Source organism: Lipophrys pholis (genome assembly GCF_963383615.2).
Source record: "Lipophrys pholis genome assembly, chromosome: 9".
Classification (NCBI taxonomy): Eukaryota; Metazoa; Chordata; class Actinopteri; order Blenniiformes; family Blenniidae; genus Lipophrys; species Lipophrys pholis.
The window spans coordinates 1120749-1137871 of NC_137639.1; the positions used below are offsets into that span (position 1 = coordinate 1120749).

General features: G+C 49.9%; 1 protein-coding gene across 3 annotated transcripts in view; it reads right to left on the reverse strand.

The window, feature by feature from the left end:
- enpp2 (ectonucleotide pyrophosphatase/phosphodiesterase 2) overlaps nt 1-17123 on the reverse strand; it is a 54654-nt gene that overhangs the window by 19659 nt on the left and 17872 nt on the right. For all 3 annotated transcript variants that reach the window (XM_080470650.1, XM_080470649.1, XM_080470648.1), the window contains exons 5-9: nt 12841-12901; nt 12673-12770; nt 12487-12566; nt 11965-12084; nt 10750-10805 (exon numbers count right to left, since the gene is read on the reverse strand). In XM_080470650.1, coding sequence (XP_080326776.1) covers nt 10750-10805; nt 11965-12084; nt 12487-12566; nt 12673-12770; nt 12841-12901 — 415 coding nt within the window. The remainder of the gene's footprint in view (nt 1-10749; nt 10806-11964; nt 12085-12486; nt 12567-12672; nt 12771-12840; nt 12902-17123) is intronic.

A 17123-nucleotide genomic window follows, 5' to 3' on the forward strand; every position in this document is an offset into this window, starting at 1 on the left:
AGGAGGAGGTGAACAGGAGGAGGAGGAGAACAGGAGGAACAGGAGGAGGAGGTGAACAGGAGGAACAGGAGGAGGAGAACAGGAGGAGGAGAACAAGAGGAGGAGGAGGAGGAGGAGGAGAACAGGAGGAGGAGGAGAACAGGAGGAGGAGGAGAACAGGAGGAGGAGAACAGGAGGAGGAGGAGAACAGGAGGAACAGGAGGAGGAGAACAGGAGGAGGAGGAGGAGGAGGAGGAGGAGGAGGAGAACAGGAGGAGGAGAACAGGAGGAGGAGAACAGGAGGAGGAGGAGGAGGAGAACAGGAGGAGGAGGAGGAGAACAGGAGGAGGAGGAGGAGGAGGAGGACAGGAGGAGGAGGAGAACAGGAGGAGGAGGAGAACAGGAGGAACAGGAGGAGGAGGAGAACAGGAGGAGGATGAGAACAGGAGAAGGAGAACATGAGGAGGAGAACAGGAGGAACAGTAGGAGGAGACCAGGAAGAGGAGGAGAACAGGAGGAGGAGGAGAACAGGAGGAGGAGGTGAACAGGAGGAGAAGGAGAACAGGAGGAGGAGGAGAACAGGAGGAGGAGGTGAACAGGAGGGGGAGGAGAACAGGAGGAACAGGAGGAGGAGGTGAACAGGAGGAACAGGAGGAGGAGAACAGGAGGAGGAGGAGAACAGGAGGAGGAGGAGAACAGGAGGAGCAGGTGAACAGGAGGAACAGGAGGAGGAGGAGAACAGGAGGAGGAGGTGAACAGGAGGAGGAGGAGAACAGGAGGAACAGGAGGAGGAGGTGAACAGGAGGAACAGGAGGAGGAGAACAGGAGGAGGAGGAGAACAGGAGGAACAGGAGGAGGAGGTGAACAGGAGGAACAGGAGGAGGAGAACAGGAGAAGGAGGAGAACAGGAGGAACAGGAGGAGGAGGAGAACAGGAGGACAGGAGGAGGAGGTGAACAGGAGGAACAGGAGGAGGAGGTGAACAGGAGGAGGAGGAGAACAGGAGGAGGAGGAGGTGAACAGGAGGAACAGGAGGAGGAGGTGAACAGGAGGAGGAGGAGAACAGGAGGAACAGGAGGAGGAGGTGAACAGGAGGAACAGGAGGAGGAGAACAGGAGGAGGAGGAGAACAGGAGGAACAGGAGGAGGAGAACAGGAGGAACAGGAGGAGGAGGTGAACAGGAGGAACAGGAGGAGGAGAACAGGAGGAACAGGAGGAGCAGAACAGGAGGAGGGGGCCTCTATACACCTCTGTAGATATTGACACCTGAGGTGGTGGAAAACCTCTGGGAACTTTTCGGAAAGGCAGAGTTAGAACTCTTTGCCTCAGAGGAGTCAACCCACTGCCCCCTCTGGTTCCCCTGGACGGCGACCTCCAGCCCCCTCGGGCAAGACGCCCTCGCACACGACTGGCCACGAGGGCTGCTCTACGCGTTCCCCCTCTGCCCTTGATCATGCCCACACTACACAGAGTCTTCGAGCAGGGCCACAGCCTGCTGCTGGTGGCTCTGCGGTGGCCGGGGAGGACCTGGTTTCCTGCTGTGCAGGCTCTGTCACAGTCAGCCATGGCGCCTCCCCAACAGGAGAGATCTCCTCTCTCAAATGGGGCGGTCAGATCTGGCACCCGGACCTTGGGCGTCTCCAGCTATGGGCCTGGCCATTGCAGGGGCCGAGCCGGTGTAACGATGAGGTAAGAGCCACCATCCTGAATGTGTTAGCACCATCCACCCGAACTCAAAATGAGAACAAGTTCAGGAGGTTCTCTGTCTGGTGTGGGGACAGGCGGCTGGACCCAGTCCACTGTCCAGTGACCGCTGTCCTGGAATTTCTCCAGTCCCTCCTGGATAGTGGCCGCTCACAGTCCACGCTGAAGGTCTTTGTTGTCACTATTTCCAGCAGACATGCCCAGGTGGACTCGGCCACAGTGGGCTCCCACCGGTTGGTGACCCACTTTCTAAAAGGGGCCTTGAGGCTCCGGCCTCCACGGATTCAGAGGGCTCCGGCATGGGATCTGCCCCTGCTACTTGAGGGGCTGGGTCGACATCCCGTCGAACCCTTGTCAAGTGGAGCTCAAGTGGGTGTCTGTCAAAACAGCATTTCTCCTAGCCATTGTCTCCGCTAAGCGGGTTGGTGAACTCCATGTGCTATCAGTGGAAGACACGTGTCTGAGGTGGCACCCTGGGGGGAGCGGGGTCACGTTGTGGCCGAACATGGCCTTTCTCCCCAAGGTGTTGTCACCCTCATATGTTAACCAGCCGATCTGGTTGGTGCGCTTCGAACCATCGCCAGAAGGGGTGTCGGAACTGCTTTGCCCAGTTCGGGCCCTGGAGACTCACATTAACGCTACATCACGCATACGCTGATACGAGCAGCTGTTTGTTTGCTACGGTGGCCCTAGGCAGGGCAGGGCCTTGTCCAAACAGAGGCTATCCCGCTGGGTGGTGGACGCCATTACGCATGCCTACATGGCCAGTGCTCCCCCCACCACCATCCAGGGTGAGATGTCACTCAACGAGGAGTGTGTCTACTTCATGGGCTGCCCTGAAGGGGGTACCCATTGAGGCGGTCTGTGCTGCCGCCTCGTGGACCTCACCCAGCACCTTTACCAGATTCTACAGAGTGATCGTGGCTGCACCTCCTCCTCTGGGAGCGGTCTAGGGCGTCAATCCCTCAGCATCCAGTGTGTGAGGGGGGTATCCGGATTCCTCATGACACTGTTGACATTGCTCATCCAGTGCTAAAGCACCGCCTCTGGCGGTCAGTCGGGATTCATAGAACCGTAGTTACGTACGTAACCTTCGTTTGTCCTTATAACCATTTATTCAGATGAAAATAAGTTTGTGCCTGTAACAACACGGTGCACAGAACCAGGCTGCGGATCGGTACCGGGCTGTGAATCATTTGGCCATAAAGAGAGCGTAAAGGGTTTTATTTTGAAAGAGCTCATTTAAGTTTCCGTTAGTCTGCATTGAGTTTAATGTTTTTTTTAAAACCTTCACTTCCGTCAGTTTGTTTTCATCCACCATGAACCCTGGTTCAGTCCTCCTCCTCCTCCTCCTCCTCCTCCTCCTCCAGGTTGGCGCTGCTCTTCATCACATCCCGGAGAAGATCTGGGACCAGACGGTGGTCACATGCTGCTCGGCGCCGGGCAGGGTGACCAAGGTGGGACTGTAGTAAACAACATATGGTTGAACCCTGACTTCAACTTAGTCCCAGTGGAATTCCCAAAGGGCACACCGTGGCATCGGACCGTCAGCCTTGTGGCCCACGACCTGCTTTTCCACTACAGCAGCAGCTACCAGCTGAGATGTTGTGGAGGATTCTGGAGGATTTAAAGGAGCTCCTATGGTGACGAGTCTCCACGCTGGAGGACAATTAGAGCGTCAGGCTTTTAGAGCCTCATAAAGATGAAGCAGAGTGGGGGCGGGGGGGTGTGTGGGGGCGGGGGGGGGGGGGGGGGGGGGGGGGGGATCAAGGCCCTGTCTGGCCTGGGGGAACTCTCACACTGCTTTATAACACTTTACCACCGCGTCGGCTTTCTCAGCTTCTGTCTATGTTCACATTTTCATCTCCTCCTACTGTTTTCTGCTTTTCTGCTTTGTTTTCCTCTACTGGTGGTGGGTGGTGTCCTGGAGGGCGGTGTCCTGGAGGGCGGTGTCCTGGAGCGCTCTGGACCCCCCACACACCGTCCACCACCAGCAGACGCTGGTCCCCATTTCCACTGGCCAGCCCGGGGGTCTGCTCACTGTGACTGAAACACACCACTTCTCCCACTTTGCAGTAAATGAAACCCAGATGGAGCAGAGACATGTTGGAGCAGAGACATGTTGGAGCAGAGACATGTTGGAGCAGAGACATGTTGGAGCAGAGACATGTTAGAGCTGCGACATGTTGGAGCAGAGACATGTTGGAGCAGAGACATGTTGGAGCAGAGACATGGAGCTGTGACATGTTGGAGCTGCGACATGTTGGAGCAGAGACATGTTGGAGCAGAGACATGTTGGAGCAGAGACATGTTGGAGCAGAGACATGTTGGAGCAGAGACATGGAGCTGTGACATGTTGGAGCAGAGACATGTTGGAGCAGAGACATGTTAGAGCAGAGACATGTTGGAGCAGAGACATGTTGGAGCAGAGACATGGAGCTGTGACATGTTGGAGCAGAGACATGTTGGAGCAGAGACATGTTGGAGCAGAGACACGGAGCAGAAACATGTTGGAGCAGAGACATGTTAGAGCTGCGACATGTTGGAGCAGAGACATGTTGGAGCAGAGACATGGAGCTGTGACATGTTGGAGCTGCGACATGTTGGAGCAGAGACATGTTGGAGCAGAGACATGTTGGAGCAGAGACATGTTGGAGCAGAGACATGTTAGAGCAGAGACATGTTGGAGCAGAGACATGTTGGAGCAGAGACATGTTGGAGCAGAGACATGGAGCTGTGACATGTTGGAGCAGAGACATGTTGGAGCAGAGACATTTTGGCGCAGAGACATGGAGCTGTGACATGTTGGAGCAGAGACATGGAGCTGTGACATGTTGGAGCAGAGACATTTTGGCGCAGAGACATGGAGCTGTGACATGTTGGAGCAGAGACATTTTGGCGCAGAGACATAGAGCTGTGACATGTTGGAGCAGAGACATGTTGGAGCAGAGACATGGAGCTGTGACATGTTGGAGCAGAGACATGTTGGAGCAGAGACATGGAGCAGAGACATGTTGGAGCAGAGACATGTTGGAGCAGAGACATGGAGCTGTGACATGTTGGAGCAGAGACATGTTGGAGCAGAGACATGTTAGAGCAGAGACATGTTGGAGCAGAGACATGTTGGAGCAGAGACATGTTGGAGCAGAGACATGGAGCTGTGACATGTTGGAGCAGAGACATGTTGGAGCAGAGACATGTTGGAGCAGAGACATGGAGCTGTGACATGTTGGAGCTGCGACATGTTGGAGCAGAGACATGAGACATGTTGGAGCAGAGACATGTTGGAGCAGAGACATGTTGGAGCAGAGACACGGAGCAGAAACATGTTGGAGCAGAGACATGTTGGAGCAGAGACATGTTGGAGCAGAGACATGGAGCTGTGACATGTTGGAGCTGCGACATGTTGGAGCAGAGACATGTTGGAGCAGAGACATGTTGGAGCAGAGACATGTTGGAGCAGAGACATGTTAGAGCAGAGACATGTTGGAGCAGAGACATGTTGGAGCAGAGACATGGAGCTGTGACATGTTGGAGCAGAGACATGGAGCTGTGACATGTTGGAGCAGAGACATGTTGGAGCAGAGACATGGAGCTGTGACATGTTGGAGCAGAGACATTTTGGCGCAGAGACATGGAGCTGTGACATGTTGGAGCAGAGACATTTTGGCGCAGAGACATAGAGCTGTGACATGTTGGAGCTGCGACATGTTGGAGCAGAGACATGTTGGAGCAGAGACATGTTGGAGCAGAGACATGTTGGAGCAGAGACATGGAGCTGTGACATGTTGGAGCAGAGACATGTTGGAGCAGAGACATGTTAGAGCAGAGACATGTTGGAGCAGAGACATGTTGGAGCAGAGACATGTTGGAGCAGAGACATGGAGCTGTGACATGTTGGAGCAGAGACATGTTGGAGCAGAGACATGTTGGAGCAGAGACACGGAGCAGAAACATGTTGGAGCAGAGACATGTTAGAGCTGCGACATGTTGGAGCAGAGACATGTTGGAGCAGAGACATGGAGCTGTGACATGTTGGAGCTGCGACATGTTGGAGCAGAGACATGTTGGAGCAGAGACATGTTGGAGCAGAGACATGTTGGAGCAGAGACATGTTAGAGCAGAGACATGTTGGAGCAGAGACATGGAGCTGTGACATGTTGGAGCAGAGACATGTTGGAGCAGAGACATGTTGGAGCAGAGACATTTTGGCGCAGAGACATGGAGCTGTGACATGTTGGAGCAGAGACATGGAGCTGTGACATGTTGGAGCAGAGACATTTTGGCGCAGAGACATGGAGCTGTGACATGTTGGAGCAGAGACATGTTGGAGCAGAGACATGGAGCTGTGACATGTTGGAGCAGAGACATGTTGGAGCAGAGACATGTTGGAGCAGAGACATGGAGCAGAGACATGTTGGAGCAGAGACATGTTGGAGCAGAGACATGGAGCTGTGACATGTTGGAGCAGAGACATGTTGGAGCAGAGGACATGTTGGAGCAGAGACATGGGAGCTGTGACATGTTGGAGCAGAGACATGTTGGAGCAGAGAGACATGTTAGAGCAGAGACATGTTGGAGCAGAGACATGTTGGAGCAGAGACATGTTGGAGCAGAGACATGGAGCTGTGACATGTTGGAGCAGAGACATGTTGGAGCAGAGACATGTTGGAGCAGAGACACGGAGCAGAAACATGTTGGAGCAGAGACATGTTGGAGCAGAGACATGTTGGAGCAGAGACATGGAGCTGTGACATGTTGGAGCTGCGACATGTTGGAGCAGAGACATGTTGGAGCAGAGACATGTTGGAGCAGAGACATGTTAGAGCAGAGACATGTTGGAGCAGAGACATGTTGGAGCAGAGACATGGAGCTGTGACATGTTGGAGCAGAGACATGTTGGAGCAGAGACATGGAGCTGTGACATGTTGGAGCAGAGACATTTTGGCGCAGAGACATTGGAGCTGTGACATGTTGGAGCAGAGACATGGAGCTGTGACATGTTGGAGCAGAGCCATTTTGGCGCAGAGACATGGAGCTGTGACATGTTGGAGCAGAGACATTTTGGCGCAGAGACATGGAGCTGTGACATGTTTGGAGCAGAGACATGTTGGAGCAGAGACATGGAGCTGTGACATGTTGGAGCAGAGACATGTTGGAGCAGAGACATGTTGGAGCAGAGACATGGAGCAGAGACATGGAGCAGAGACATGGAGCAGAGACATGTTGGAGCAGAGACATGTTGGAGCAGAGACATGGAGCAGAGACATGTTGGAGCAGAGACATGGAGCAGAGACATGGGAGCAGAGACATGTTGGAGCAGAGACATGGAGCAGAGACATGGAGCAGAGACATGTTGGAGCAGAGACATGTTGGAGCAGAGACATGGAGCAGAGACATGTTGGAGCAGAGACATGTTGGAGCAGAGACATGTTGGAGCAGAGACATGTTGGAGCAGAGACATGTTGGAGCAGAGACATGTTGGAGCAGAGACATGGAGCAGAGACATGTTGGAGCAGAGACATGTTGGAGCAGAGACATGTTGGAGCAGAGACATGGAGCAGAGACATGTTGGAGCAGAGACATGTTGGAGCAGAGACATGTTGGAGCAGAGACATGGAGCTGTGACATGTTGGAGCAGAGACATGTTGGAGCAGAGACATGGAGCTGTGACATGTTGGAGCAGAGACATGTTGGAGCAGAGACATGTTGGAGCAGAGACATGTTGGAGCAGAGACATGACGAGAACTCAGCTCATAAACTTTTCTACTTCTCACTTTTTTTCTTTAAAAATGTAGTTTGTGTCGAATTTATGAGATTTAAAAACTGTCATCAGGAACATTTGATTGAGCCACTTTAACTGTCTTTATTATTTCATCTGTTTCGTCATCAGGGCCTCTCCAGATATTTTAATGCTTCCGATGTTTTTAGTTGCTTTTGTTTAAACATTTAAACGGTTTTAACCGATTAACCACCCATTTAGGGATTTAACGATTTAAACCATTAGTGCAAATTAGCCATTTTAATCATTTGGGCCTTTTTAAGTCGTTTTGATCACTTTAGCAGTATTATCAGTTTAGTTATAGCAGTTTAGTTATAGCAGTTTAGTTATAGCAGTTTAGTTATAGCAGTTAGTTATAGCAGTTTAGTTATAGCAGTTTAGTTATAGCAGTTGTAGATATTTTAATATTTCCTCTTTTGCAGTATTCATTCATTTTTAGCAATTTACCTATTTTCATCTACTTTAGCTCTTTTCAGCTGTTTCTTTATTTCTGTTGTTTGCTGCTTTAGTAGTTTGAGCCATTCTCCACCCCCCTGTGGGTCATTGGAGGAGAAACCCTTTGGTCCTTTGAATAGAACCTTTAGAACCAAGTGGTTCCTCTTTGGTTTGGGTTCACAACCTTTATCACCTGCACAGGAAAGCAAGGCAGGAGGTTTGAGTTGACCGACTACAAGATGAAACTTTATTCTTTTGGACAAATGAACACGTTGCAGATCCCTGGACCAGCCTGATAGTGGGTCCACGCTACCAAACCCTCAGCATTAAGTCTCCCCCCACCCCCCCCCCCCCCCCCCCCCCCACTGGTGTTCTGCAGAGCGCCACATCTGTGACTCAGCTTCACAGAGGAATCCTGCCCAGTGTAAACACACCCATTTGCACAAATTGCTATAAAAACAGGCCGGCACCGTCCCTCTGCCGGGATGTGCCCCCCACCCCCCCCCCCACCCCACCCCACCCCACCCCCACACACACCTAATAAAAGGCCTCCTCTGTGCTCATACATGTGGGCTCCGTTGTGTTCCAGGTACACTGAGCAGGAGGAGAGCGAGCACCCAGCGGGAACATGAACCGACATGTTCTGATATCACTCACTCCACTTTAGACCAAAGATGAATTACAGCACATTAACACCCAGTGTGTTTATCTAACCTCGGGGGGGGGGGGGTATCAGGGGGGGGGGGGGGGGGTATCAGGGGGGAACAAGTTGGCAGATGAACTCAAATGACACCACCTTCAGTCCAGCTCACTTTCAAGTATCAACAGTGACAACAGGAAACTTTTGCAGCATTGCAGATGCTCTATGATCTGGATGGTAGGGGAGGAAGATGCTCTATAATCTGGATATTAGAGGAGAACTATGCTCTATGATCTGGATGTTAGAGGAGGAAGATGCTCCATAATCTGGATTTTAGTGGAGGAAGATGCTCTATAATCTGATGTTAGGGGTGGAAGATGTTCTATAACCTGGATGTTATAGAAGGAAGATGCTCTATAATCTGGATGTTAGAGGAAGAAGATGCTCTATAATCTGGATGTTTGAGGGGGACGATGCTCTATGATCTGGATGTTAGAGGAGATGCTCTATGATCTGGATGTTAGAGGAAGATGCTCTATAATCTGATGTTAGGGGTGGAAGATGTTCTATAATCTGGATGTTTGAGGAGGACGATGCTCTATGATCTGGATGTTAGAGGAAGATGCTCTATGATCTGGATGTTAGAGGAAGATGCTCTATAATCTGATGTTAGGGGTGGAAGATGTTCTATAATCTGATGTTAGGGGTGGAAGATGTTCTATAATCTGGATGTTTGAGGAGGACGATGCTCTATGATCTGGACGTTAGAGGAAGATGCTCTATGATCTGGATGTAGTCAGCAGCATAGTGGTACCTCTTCTGTACGACAGTGACTAAAAGCAGGTCTCGATTGGATCACTGCTCTATAGAGTGGATCACTGCTCTTCAGAGAGGATCACTGCTCGACAGAGTGGATCACTGCTCTTCAGAGAGGATCACTGCTCGACAGAGTGGATCACTGCTCTTCAGAGAGGATCACTGCTCCACAGAGTGGCTCACTGCTCCAAAGAGTGGCTCACTGCTCCACAGAGTGGCTCACTGCTCCACAGAGTGGCTCACTGCTCCTCAGAGTGGCTCACTGCTCCACAGAGTGGCTCACTGCTCCACAGAGTGGCTCACTGCTCCACAGAGTGGCTCACTGCTCCACAGAGTGGCTCACTGCTCCACAGAGTGGCTCACTCACACTAGCAGGTTTAGACTTTAAACACTGGTGTTTTTACTGCGGAGTTTAGAATTCCTGTGTTTGTAAAGCTGGAGCTGCGGTGAACGTTTGTCCATGAAAGAATGTGTTTGAGTTTCTAGAGCCGTCAGGTCGGCGGACAGAAGCAGCTGAGTCAGCAGGATGCAGGAAAGAGCAGTCGCCGTTCCACAGATTCCTCATGAATTCTTACTCAACAAGGTTTTACCTCCAACTCATCAGCAAACAGAAAGCACCGACGGAGATGTAGCCTGATTTCACTTTTCTAGTTCTGTTCTCCGTATTCTGGGTCATGAGCTGCTCCACCCTGACGGGTTGAAGAACCTCCTCCAACTAAACATCCAACCGCATCAAACAAATATGGGAACGGATCCAGAAGACCATTCTCTTGTGAACGGATGTTCATCATTCAACAGTTTTGAGTATCATTATCACTCTATTGATATTCTGGGGCTCGTTTCCATGGAAACGTGTCGTTTCTGTATTTTCCTTTTAAGAAAAAAACTTTTTGAAAAGTATGTTTATTTACATGGAAACGGTGGACACGCTGAAAAAGTCCAGGAGAACATGTCTGTGAGTCATGACACCACGGAGGGAACTTCGTTCTGATTGGCTCTACTGAGCAGGTTTCATCCATATGAAGGAGCACAAGCGTTTTCAGAAAGTTGTGTTTTGGACAAAGATAGGCTGGAGCCCGAGCAATTTGGTAAAATTCTTCAGACCTTGGGAGCTGTTTTCAGTGACTCTGAGGAAATGAACCCTAAATCACGATGGAAGTTTAACATTTCGATGTAAAGATTGTTGAAACAAGCTGATCAGACAAATCATCCTATTAGCATGAGCAGGAAACGGAGCACATGAACCTGATCTGAGTAAAGCCCGTCTGTCAGTGGCTGGCTTGGGTTTGTCTTTATTTATTCACGTGCGTGCGTGCGTGTGTGTGTGCGTGCGTGCGTGCGTGCGTGCGTGCGTGCGTGCGTGCGTGCGTGCGTGTGTGTGTGTGTGTGCTTACACAGGCCAGAAGAAGGTGGCAGCCTTCAGTCCCTGTTTGATCGCTGTGATCCAGACCTGAACAAACAGAACAAACTCATCATTTCACTGAACAAACCTCATTTATCTGAACAGCGACTGGAGCGAAACCCAGGAAGCAAATAGAAACATGAGAGGGAGAAACCCGGGTCCTGGTGGAAGCACCCCCCCATTCCTCCCAGTCCCACTTCCTCCCAGTCCCACTCCCTCCCCCCAGTCCCACTTCCTCCCCCCAGTCCCACTTCCTCCCAGTCTCCCAGTCCCTCTCTCCCCCAGTCCCACTCCCTCCCAGTCCCACTTCCCCCCCAGTCCCACTTCCTCCCAGTCCCACTCCCCCCCAGTCCCACTTCCCCCCCCAGTCCCACTCCCCCCCAGTCCCACTCCCCCCCAGTCCCACTCCCTCCCAGTCCCACTTCCTCCCAGTCCCACTCCCCCCCAGTCCCACTTCCCCCCCAGTCCCACTCCCCCCCAGTCCCACTTCCCCACCAGTCCCACTCCCGCCCAGTCCCACTTCCCCCCCAGTCCCACTTCCTCCCAGTCCCACTCCCCCCCAGTCCCACTTCCCCCCCAGTCCCACTCCCTCCCAGTCCCACTTCCCCCCCAGTCCCACTTCCTCCCAGTCCCACTTCCTCCCAGTCCCACTCCCCCCCAGTCCCACTTCCTCCCAGTCCCACTCCCCCCAGTCCCACTTCCTCCCAGTCCCACTCCCTCCCAGTCCCACTTCCCCCCCAGTCCCACTCCCTCCCAGTCCCACTTCCTCCCAGTCCCACTTCCTCCCAGTCCCACTCCCCCCAGTCTCACTTCCTCCCAGTCCCACTTCCTCCCAGTCCCACTCCCCCCCCAGTCCCACTTCCTCCCAGTCCCTCTCTCCCCCAGTCCCACTCCCTCCCAGTCCCACTTCCTCCCAGTCTCCCAGTCCCTCTCTCCCCCAGTCCCACTCCCTCCCAGTCCCACTCCCTCCCAGTCCCACTCCTCCCAGTCCCACTTCCTCCCAGTCCCACTTCCTCCCAGTCCCACTCCTCCCAGTCCCACTTCCTCCCAGTCCCACTTCCTCCCAGTCCCACTCCCCCCCAGTCCCACTTCCTCCCAGTCCCACTCCCCCCCAGTCCCACTTCCTCCCAGTCCCACTCCCTCCCAGTCCCACTCCCTCCCAGTCCCAGGGCGCCGCTCCAGATGAGAGGGTCATGAGGAGACTTACTGGTTGGCCTCCCCACCAGCGATGGTTGAGCTTTTCTCGGCTCCTCAGGTTGAAGGAAGCATCGAACACGGGGTCGTACATGGAGTTCCCCACGATACCATGAGACTCAGGGTACAGGCCCTGAGAAGACACAGCCAGCTTTGCTTTACCGTTTAAAGAGGGGGGGGGGGGGGGGGGGGGGGGGGGGGGGCTCCTGGACATTTCACTCCACAAGGTTTCATTATAATCTGATCGATGGTGAGATTACAGATTACAGACACTTTCTCTAGGAATTGTTTGGTTTTTGAAAATACTTTCCTCACCTATACTCTCACTTTGTTTTCTTTGTTATGGTGTTTTTCTTTATATTAATTCACATGTATGTAATTTCATGTACTTATTTAGGATGGTACAAGAAGAGCCTGTTCTGGGAGGAGCGGAGTTCACTTAAGTTCATAGAATGTTGGAGCAGAAAGGATTTGCTTGGAGGCCTTTTAGCTCTGTGGGGTGGATGGAGCCATTAGGAAGGGGACCAGGACCTACAGTAGCCAGTGAGTAGAGGTTGGGGAAGGTCTTGGAGGGATAAACTGGCCTCATATAAGGAGCATGGGTTCCACAGGATCCTGACAAAGACACAAAAAACACATTTATAAAGCAAAATCCAGCAACTGTGATTCGTTCACGCTCAAAAGCAGGTTTTCACACTGGTTCACAGCGTGCAGTCCTCACGCAGTTTCTCAATGTTGGGGATGACGGCGCTGCCTCTCTTCACGTAGGACGCTCGGAATCCGTCCAGCGACAGCATGATGAGCGGCGGACGAGTGAACCTGAGAAACAAAGGAACCAGTGAGTTCCTGGTGCGGTTCTACTCAGTCTGCTGCAGAGGGGAACACTGACCCAGCCGGACACTCTGCCATCTTCATCTCCTCACACTCATCCTGCAGCCACCAGCTGTCTCCTGAAGAACAGAGCAGAGAACAAGGCATGAGATGGATTAGGATGAGAACAGGATGAGAACAGAAAGATAACAGGATGAGAACATGAAGAGAACAGCATGAGAACAGGGTGAGAACGGGATGAGAACAGAAAGATAACAGGATGAGTACAGGAAGAGAACAGGATGAGAACAGAAAGAGAACGGAATGAGAACAGGATGATAACAGGATGATAACAGGATGAAAACAGAAAGATAACAGGATGAGAACAGGGTGAGAACATGACGAGAAAAGAAATAGAACAGGAAGGGAACAGGATGAGAGCAGAAAGAGAACGGAATGAGAACAGGAAGATATCAGAATGAGAACAGGAAGAGAACAGGATGAGAACAGGAAGAGTACAGGATGAGAAGAGAAAGAGAACGGAATGAGAACATGATGAGAGCAGAAAGATAACAGGATGAGAACAGGATGAGAAGAGAAAGAGAACGGAATGAGAACAGGATGAGAACAGGAAGATATCAGGATAAGAACAGGAAGAGAAAAGGGAGAGAACAGGATGAGAACAGGAAGAAGACAGGAAGAGAACATGACGAGAAAAGAAATAGAACAGGAAGGGAACAGGATGAGAAACGGAAAGGGAACCGGAAGAGAACAGGATGAGAGCAGAAAGATAACAGGATGAGAACAGGAAGAGAACAGGATGAGAAGAGAAAGAGAACGGAATGAGAACAGGATGAGAACAGGAAGATATCAGGATAAGAACAGGAAGAGAAAAGGGAGAGAACAGGATGAGAACAGGAAGAAGACAGGAAGAGAACATGAAGGGAACAGGAAGAGAAAAGAAATAGAACAGGAAGGGAACAGGATGAGAACAGGAAGATATCAGGATGAGAACAGGAAGAGAAAAGGATGAGAAGAGGAAGATAACAGGAAGAGAACATGAAGGGAACAGGAAGAGAACAGGATGAGAGCAGAAAGATATCAGGATGAGAACAGGAAGAGAAAAGGGAGAGAACAGGATGAGAACAGGAAGAAGACAGGAAGAGAACATGAAGGGAACAGGAAGAGAACAGGATGAGAGCAGAAAGATATCAGGATGAGAACAGGATGAGAAAAGAAAAAGAACAGGAAGAGAACAGAAATAGAACAGGATGAGAACAGTAGGGGAACAGGATGCAAACAGAATGAGAAAAGGGAGAGAAAAGGAAGAGAACAGGATGAGAACAGAAAGAGAACAGCATGAGAACAGAAAGAGAACATGACGAGAAAAGAAATAGAACAGGAAGGGAACAGGATGAGAGCAGAAAGAGAACGGAATGAGAACAGGAAGATATCAGGATGAGAACAGGAAGAGAACAGGATGAGAACAGGAAGAGTACAGGATGAGAAGAGAAAGAGAACGGAATGAGAACATGATGAGAACAGTAGGGGAACAGGATGAGAACAGGAAGAGAACAGGATGAGAGCAGAACGATAACAGGATGAGAACAGGATGAGAAGAGAAAGAGAACGGAATGAGAACAGGATGAGAGCAGAAAGATAACAGGATGAGAACAGGAAGATATCAGGATAAGAACAGGAAGAGAAAAGGGAGCGAACAGGATGAGAACAGGAAGAAGACAGGAAGAGAACATGAAGGGAACAGGAAGAGAACAGGATGAGAGCAGAAAGATATCAGGATGAGAACAGGACGAGAAAAGAAATAGAACAGGAAGGGAACAGGATGAGAGCAGAAAGAGAACGGAATGAGAACAGGATGATAACAGGATGATAACAGGAAGAGAACAGGATGAGAACAGGATGAGAACAGGAAGATATCAGGATGAGAACAGGAAGAGAACAGGATGAGAAAAGAAAAAGAACAGGAAGAGAACAGAAATAGAACAGGATGAGAACAGAAAGATAACAGGATGAGAACAGGAAGAGTACAGGATGAGAAGAGAAAGAGAACGGAATGAGAACAAGATGATAACAGGATGAGAAACGGAAAGGGAACCGGAAGAGAACAGGAAGAGAACAGGATGAGAGCAGAAAGATAACAGGATGAGAACAGGAAGAGTACAGGATGAGAAGAGAAAGAGAACGGAATGAGAACAAGATGATAACAGGAAGAGAACAGGATGAGAGCAGAAAGATATCAGGATGAGAACAGGAAGAGAAAAGGAAGAGAACAGGGAGAAGACAGGAAGAGAACAGGATGAGAACAGTAGGGGAACAGGATGAGAACAGAAAGAGAACAGGAAGAGAACAGAATGAGAACAGGGAGAGAACAGGGAGAGAAAAGAAAGAGAACAGCATGAGAACAGAAAGAGAACATGAAGAGAAAAGAAATAGAACAGGATGAGAACAGGAAGAGAACAGGGTGAGAACAGGATGAGAATAGGATGAGAACAGGGTGAGAACAGGAAGAGAACAGGGTGAGAACAGGGTGAGAACAGGAAGAGAACAGGATGAGAACAGGATGAGAACAGGGTGAGAACAGGAAGAGAACAGGGTGAGAACAGGAAGAGAACAGGAAGAGAACAGGGTGAGAACAGGAAGAGAACAGGATGAGAACAGGGTGAGAACAGGAAGAGAACAGGATGAGAACAGGGTGAGAACAGGAAGAGAACAGGAAGAGAACAGGGTGAGAACAGGATGAGAACAAGGTGAGAACAGGATGAGAACAGGGTGAGAACAGGATGAGAACAGGGTGAGGACAGGGTGAGAACAGGAAGAGAACAGGATGAGAACAGGGTGAGAACAGGATGAGAACAAGGTGAGAACAGGATGAGAACAGGGTGAGAACAGGAAGAGAACAGGATGAGAACAGGGTGAGAACAGGATGCTTCTTTCAGTTTTCTTCACCGGGTTGGATTTCAAAGTAAAGGGTGAGGGTTGACGGTAGATGATGAGGACTTGGAGACCTCAACACCACGTCTCACCCTCTCACCAGTCTGCTCCCGTTTAAACATCCATTATCTCAACTTCTTCTCATTCACTCTTTCATCTCCCTCCTGAAATTGAATTCCTCATTCAGTCCACAACCGTTGGATCTTTCTCATACAATACGTCTTTTCATCCCTTCATACCGCACTCATCTATTACCTCCACTTCCAAACTCTTGTTTTATCATACCTTAATTCATCCCTTCATCCTAACCTCTTCTTATCATTTCATTTTCAGTCATCCTTTCATCAGTTCATTCTGATCCTACCATTCCACCACCATCACAAGCTTCCATCTTCTTCGATCATCCACTGCTCCACCATGCCCTCATTCATTCACTCATCCATTCACTCATCCATTCACTCATTCATTCACTCATTCATTCACTCATTCATTCACTCATTCATTCACTCTCTCATTCACTCATTCATTCACTCATCCATTCACTCATTCATTCACTCATTCATTCACTCACTCATTCACTCATCCATTCACTCATTCATTCACTCATCCATTCACTCACTCATTCACTCATTCATTCACTCTCTCATTCACTCATTCATTCACTCTCTCATTCACTCATCCATTCACTCATTCATTCTTTCATTCACTCTCTCATTCACTCATTCATTCACTCTTTCATTCACTCTTTCATTCACTCATTCATTCACTCATTCATTCACTCTTTCATTCACTCATTCATTCACTCATTCATTCACTCTTTCATTCACTCATTCATTCACTCATTCATTCACTCATTCATTCACTCATTCATTCACTCTTTCATTCACTCTTTCATTCACTCATCCATTCACTCATTCATTCCTTCACCCCTTGTCCAGGTTCTACTATTTATTTTTTCTCTTCTTTCCTTGTCCTCTATGTATGCACTATTCATCCAGTCACTCTCCTCCATTTCATCCCTTTGTTTAATCAATTAATTCTTATCCTTACCGGACCAAGCTTCATTTCATTCAGTCATCTTCAGTTTTCATTCCACTCCTCATAGCTCTCATACCCAAGATGCTTTTCACTCATTCATCCTCAGTTTCTTGTGTTCACGGCCATTCCTCACTACATTTTATCGCTCATTCCTCGCAAACGTCTTTCCTTCTTCCACTGATCCTCACTTGTCTTTTACCAGACGTTATTTCATCCAGTCATCCTGATTTGTCACTCTCTCCATCATCCCCTTATTTCATCCATTCATCTTCATCCATCCTCTACCACATGGCTACGGAACGTATTCTCAATCTATGTGAAAGAAAAGTCAACTGGATCAAATATCTTTGAAGTACACGGTGAGAACACGGA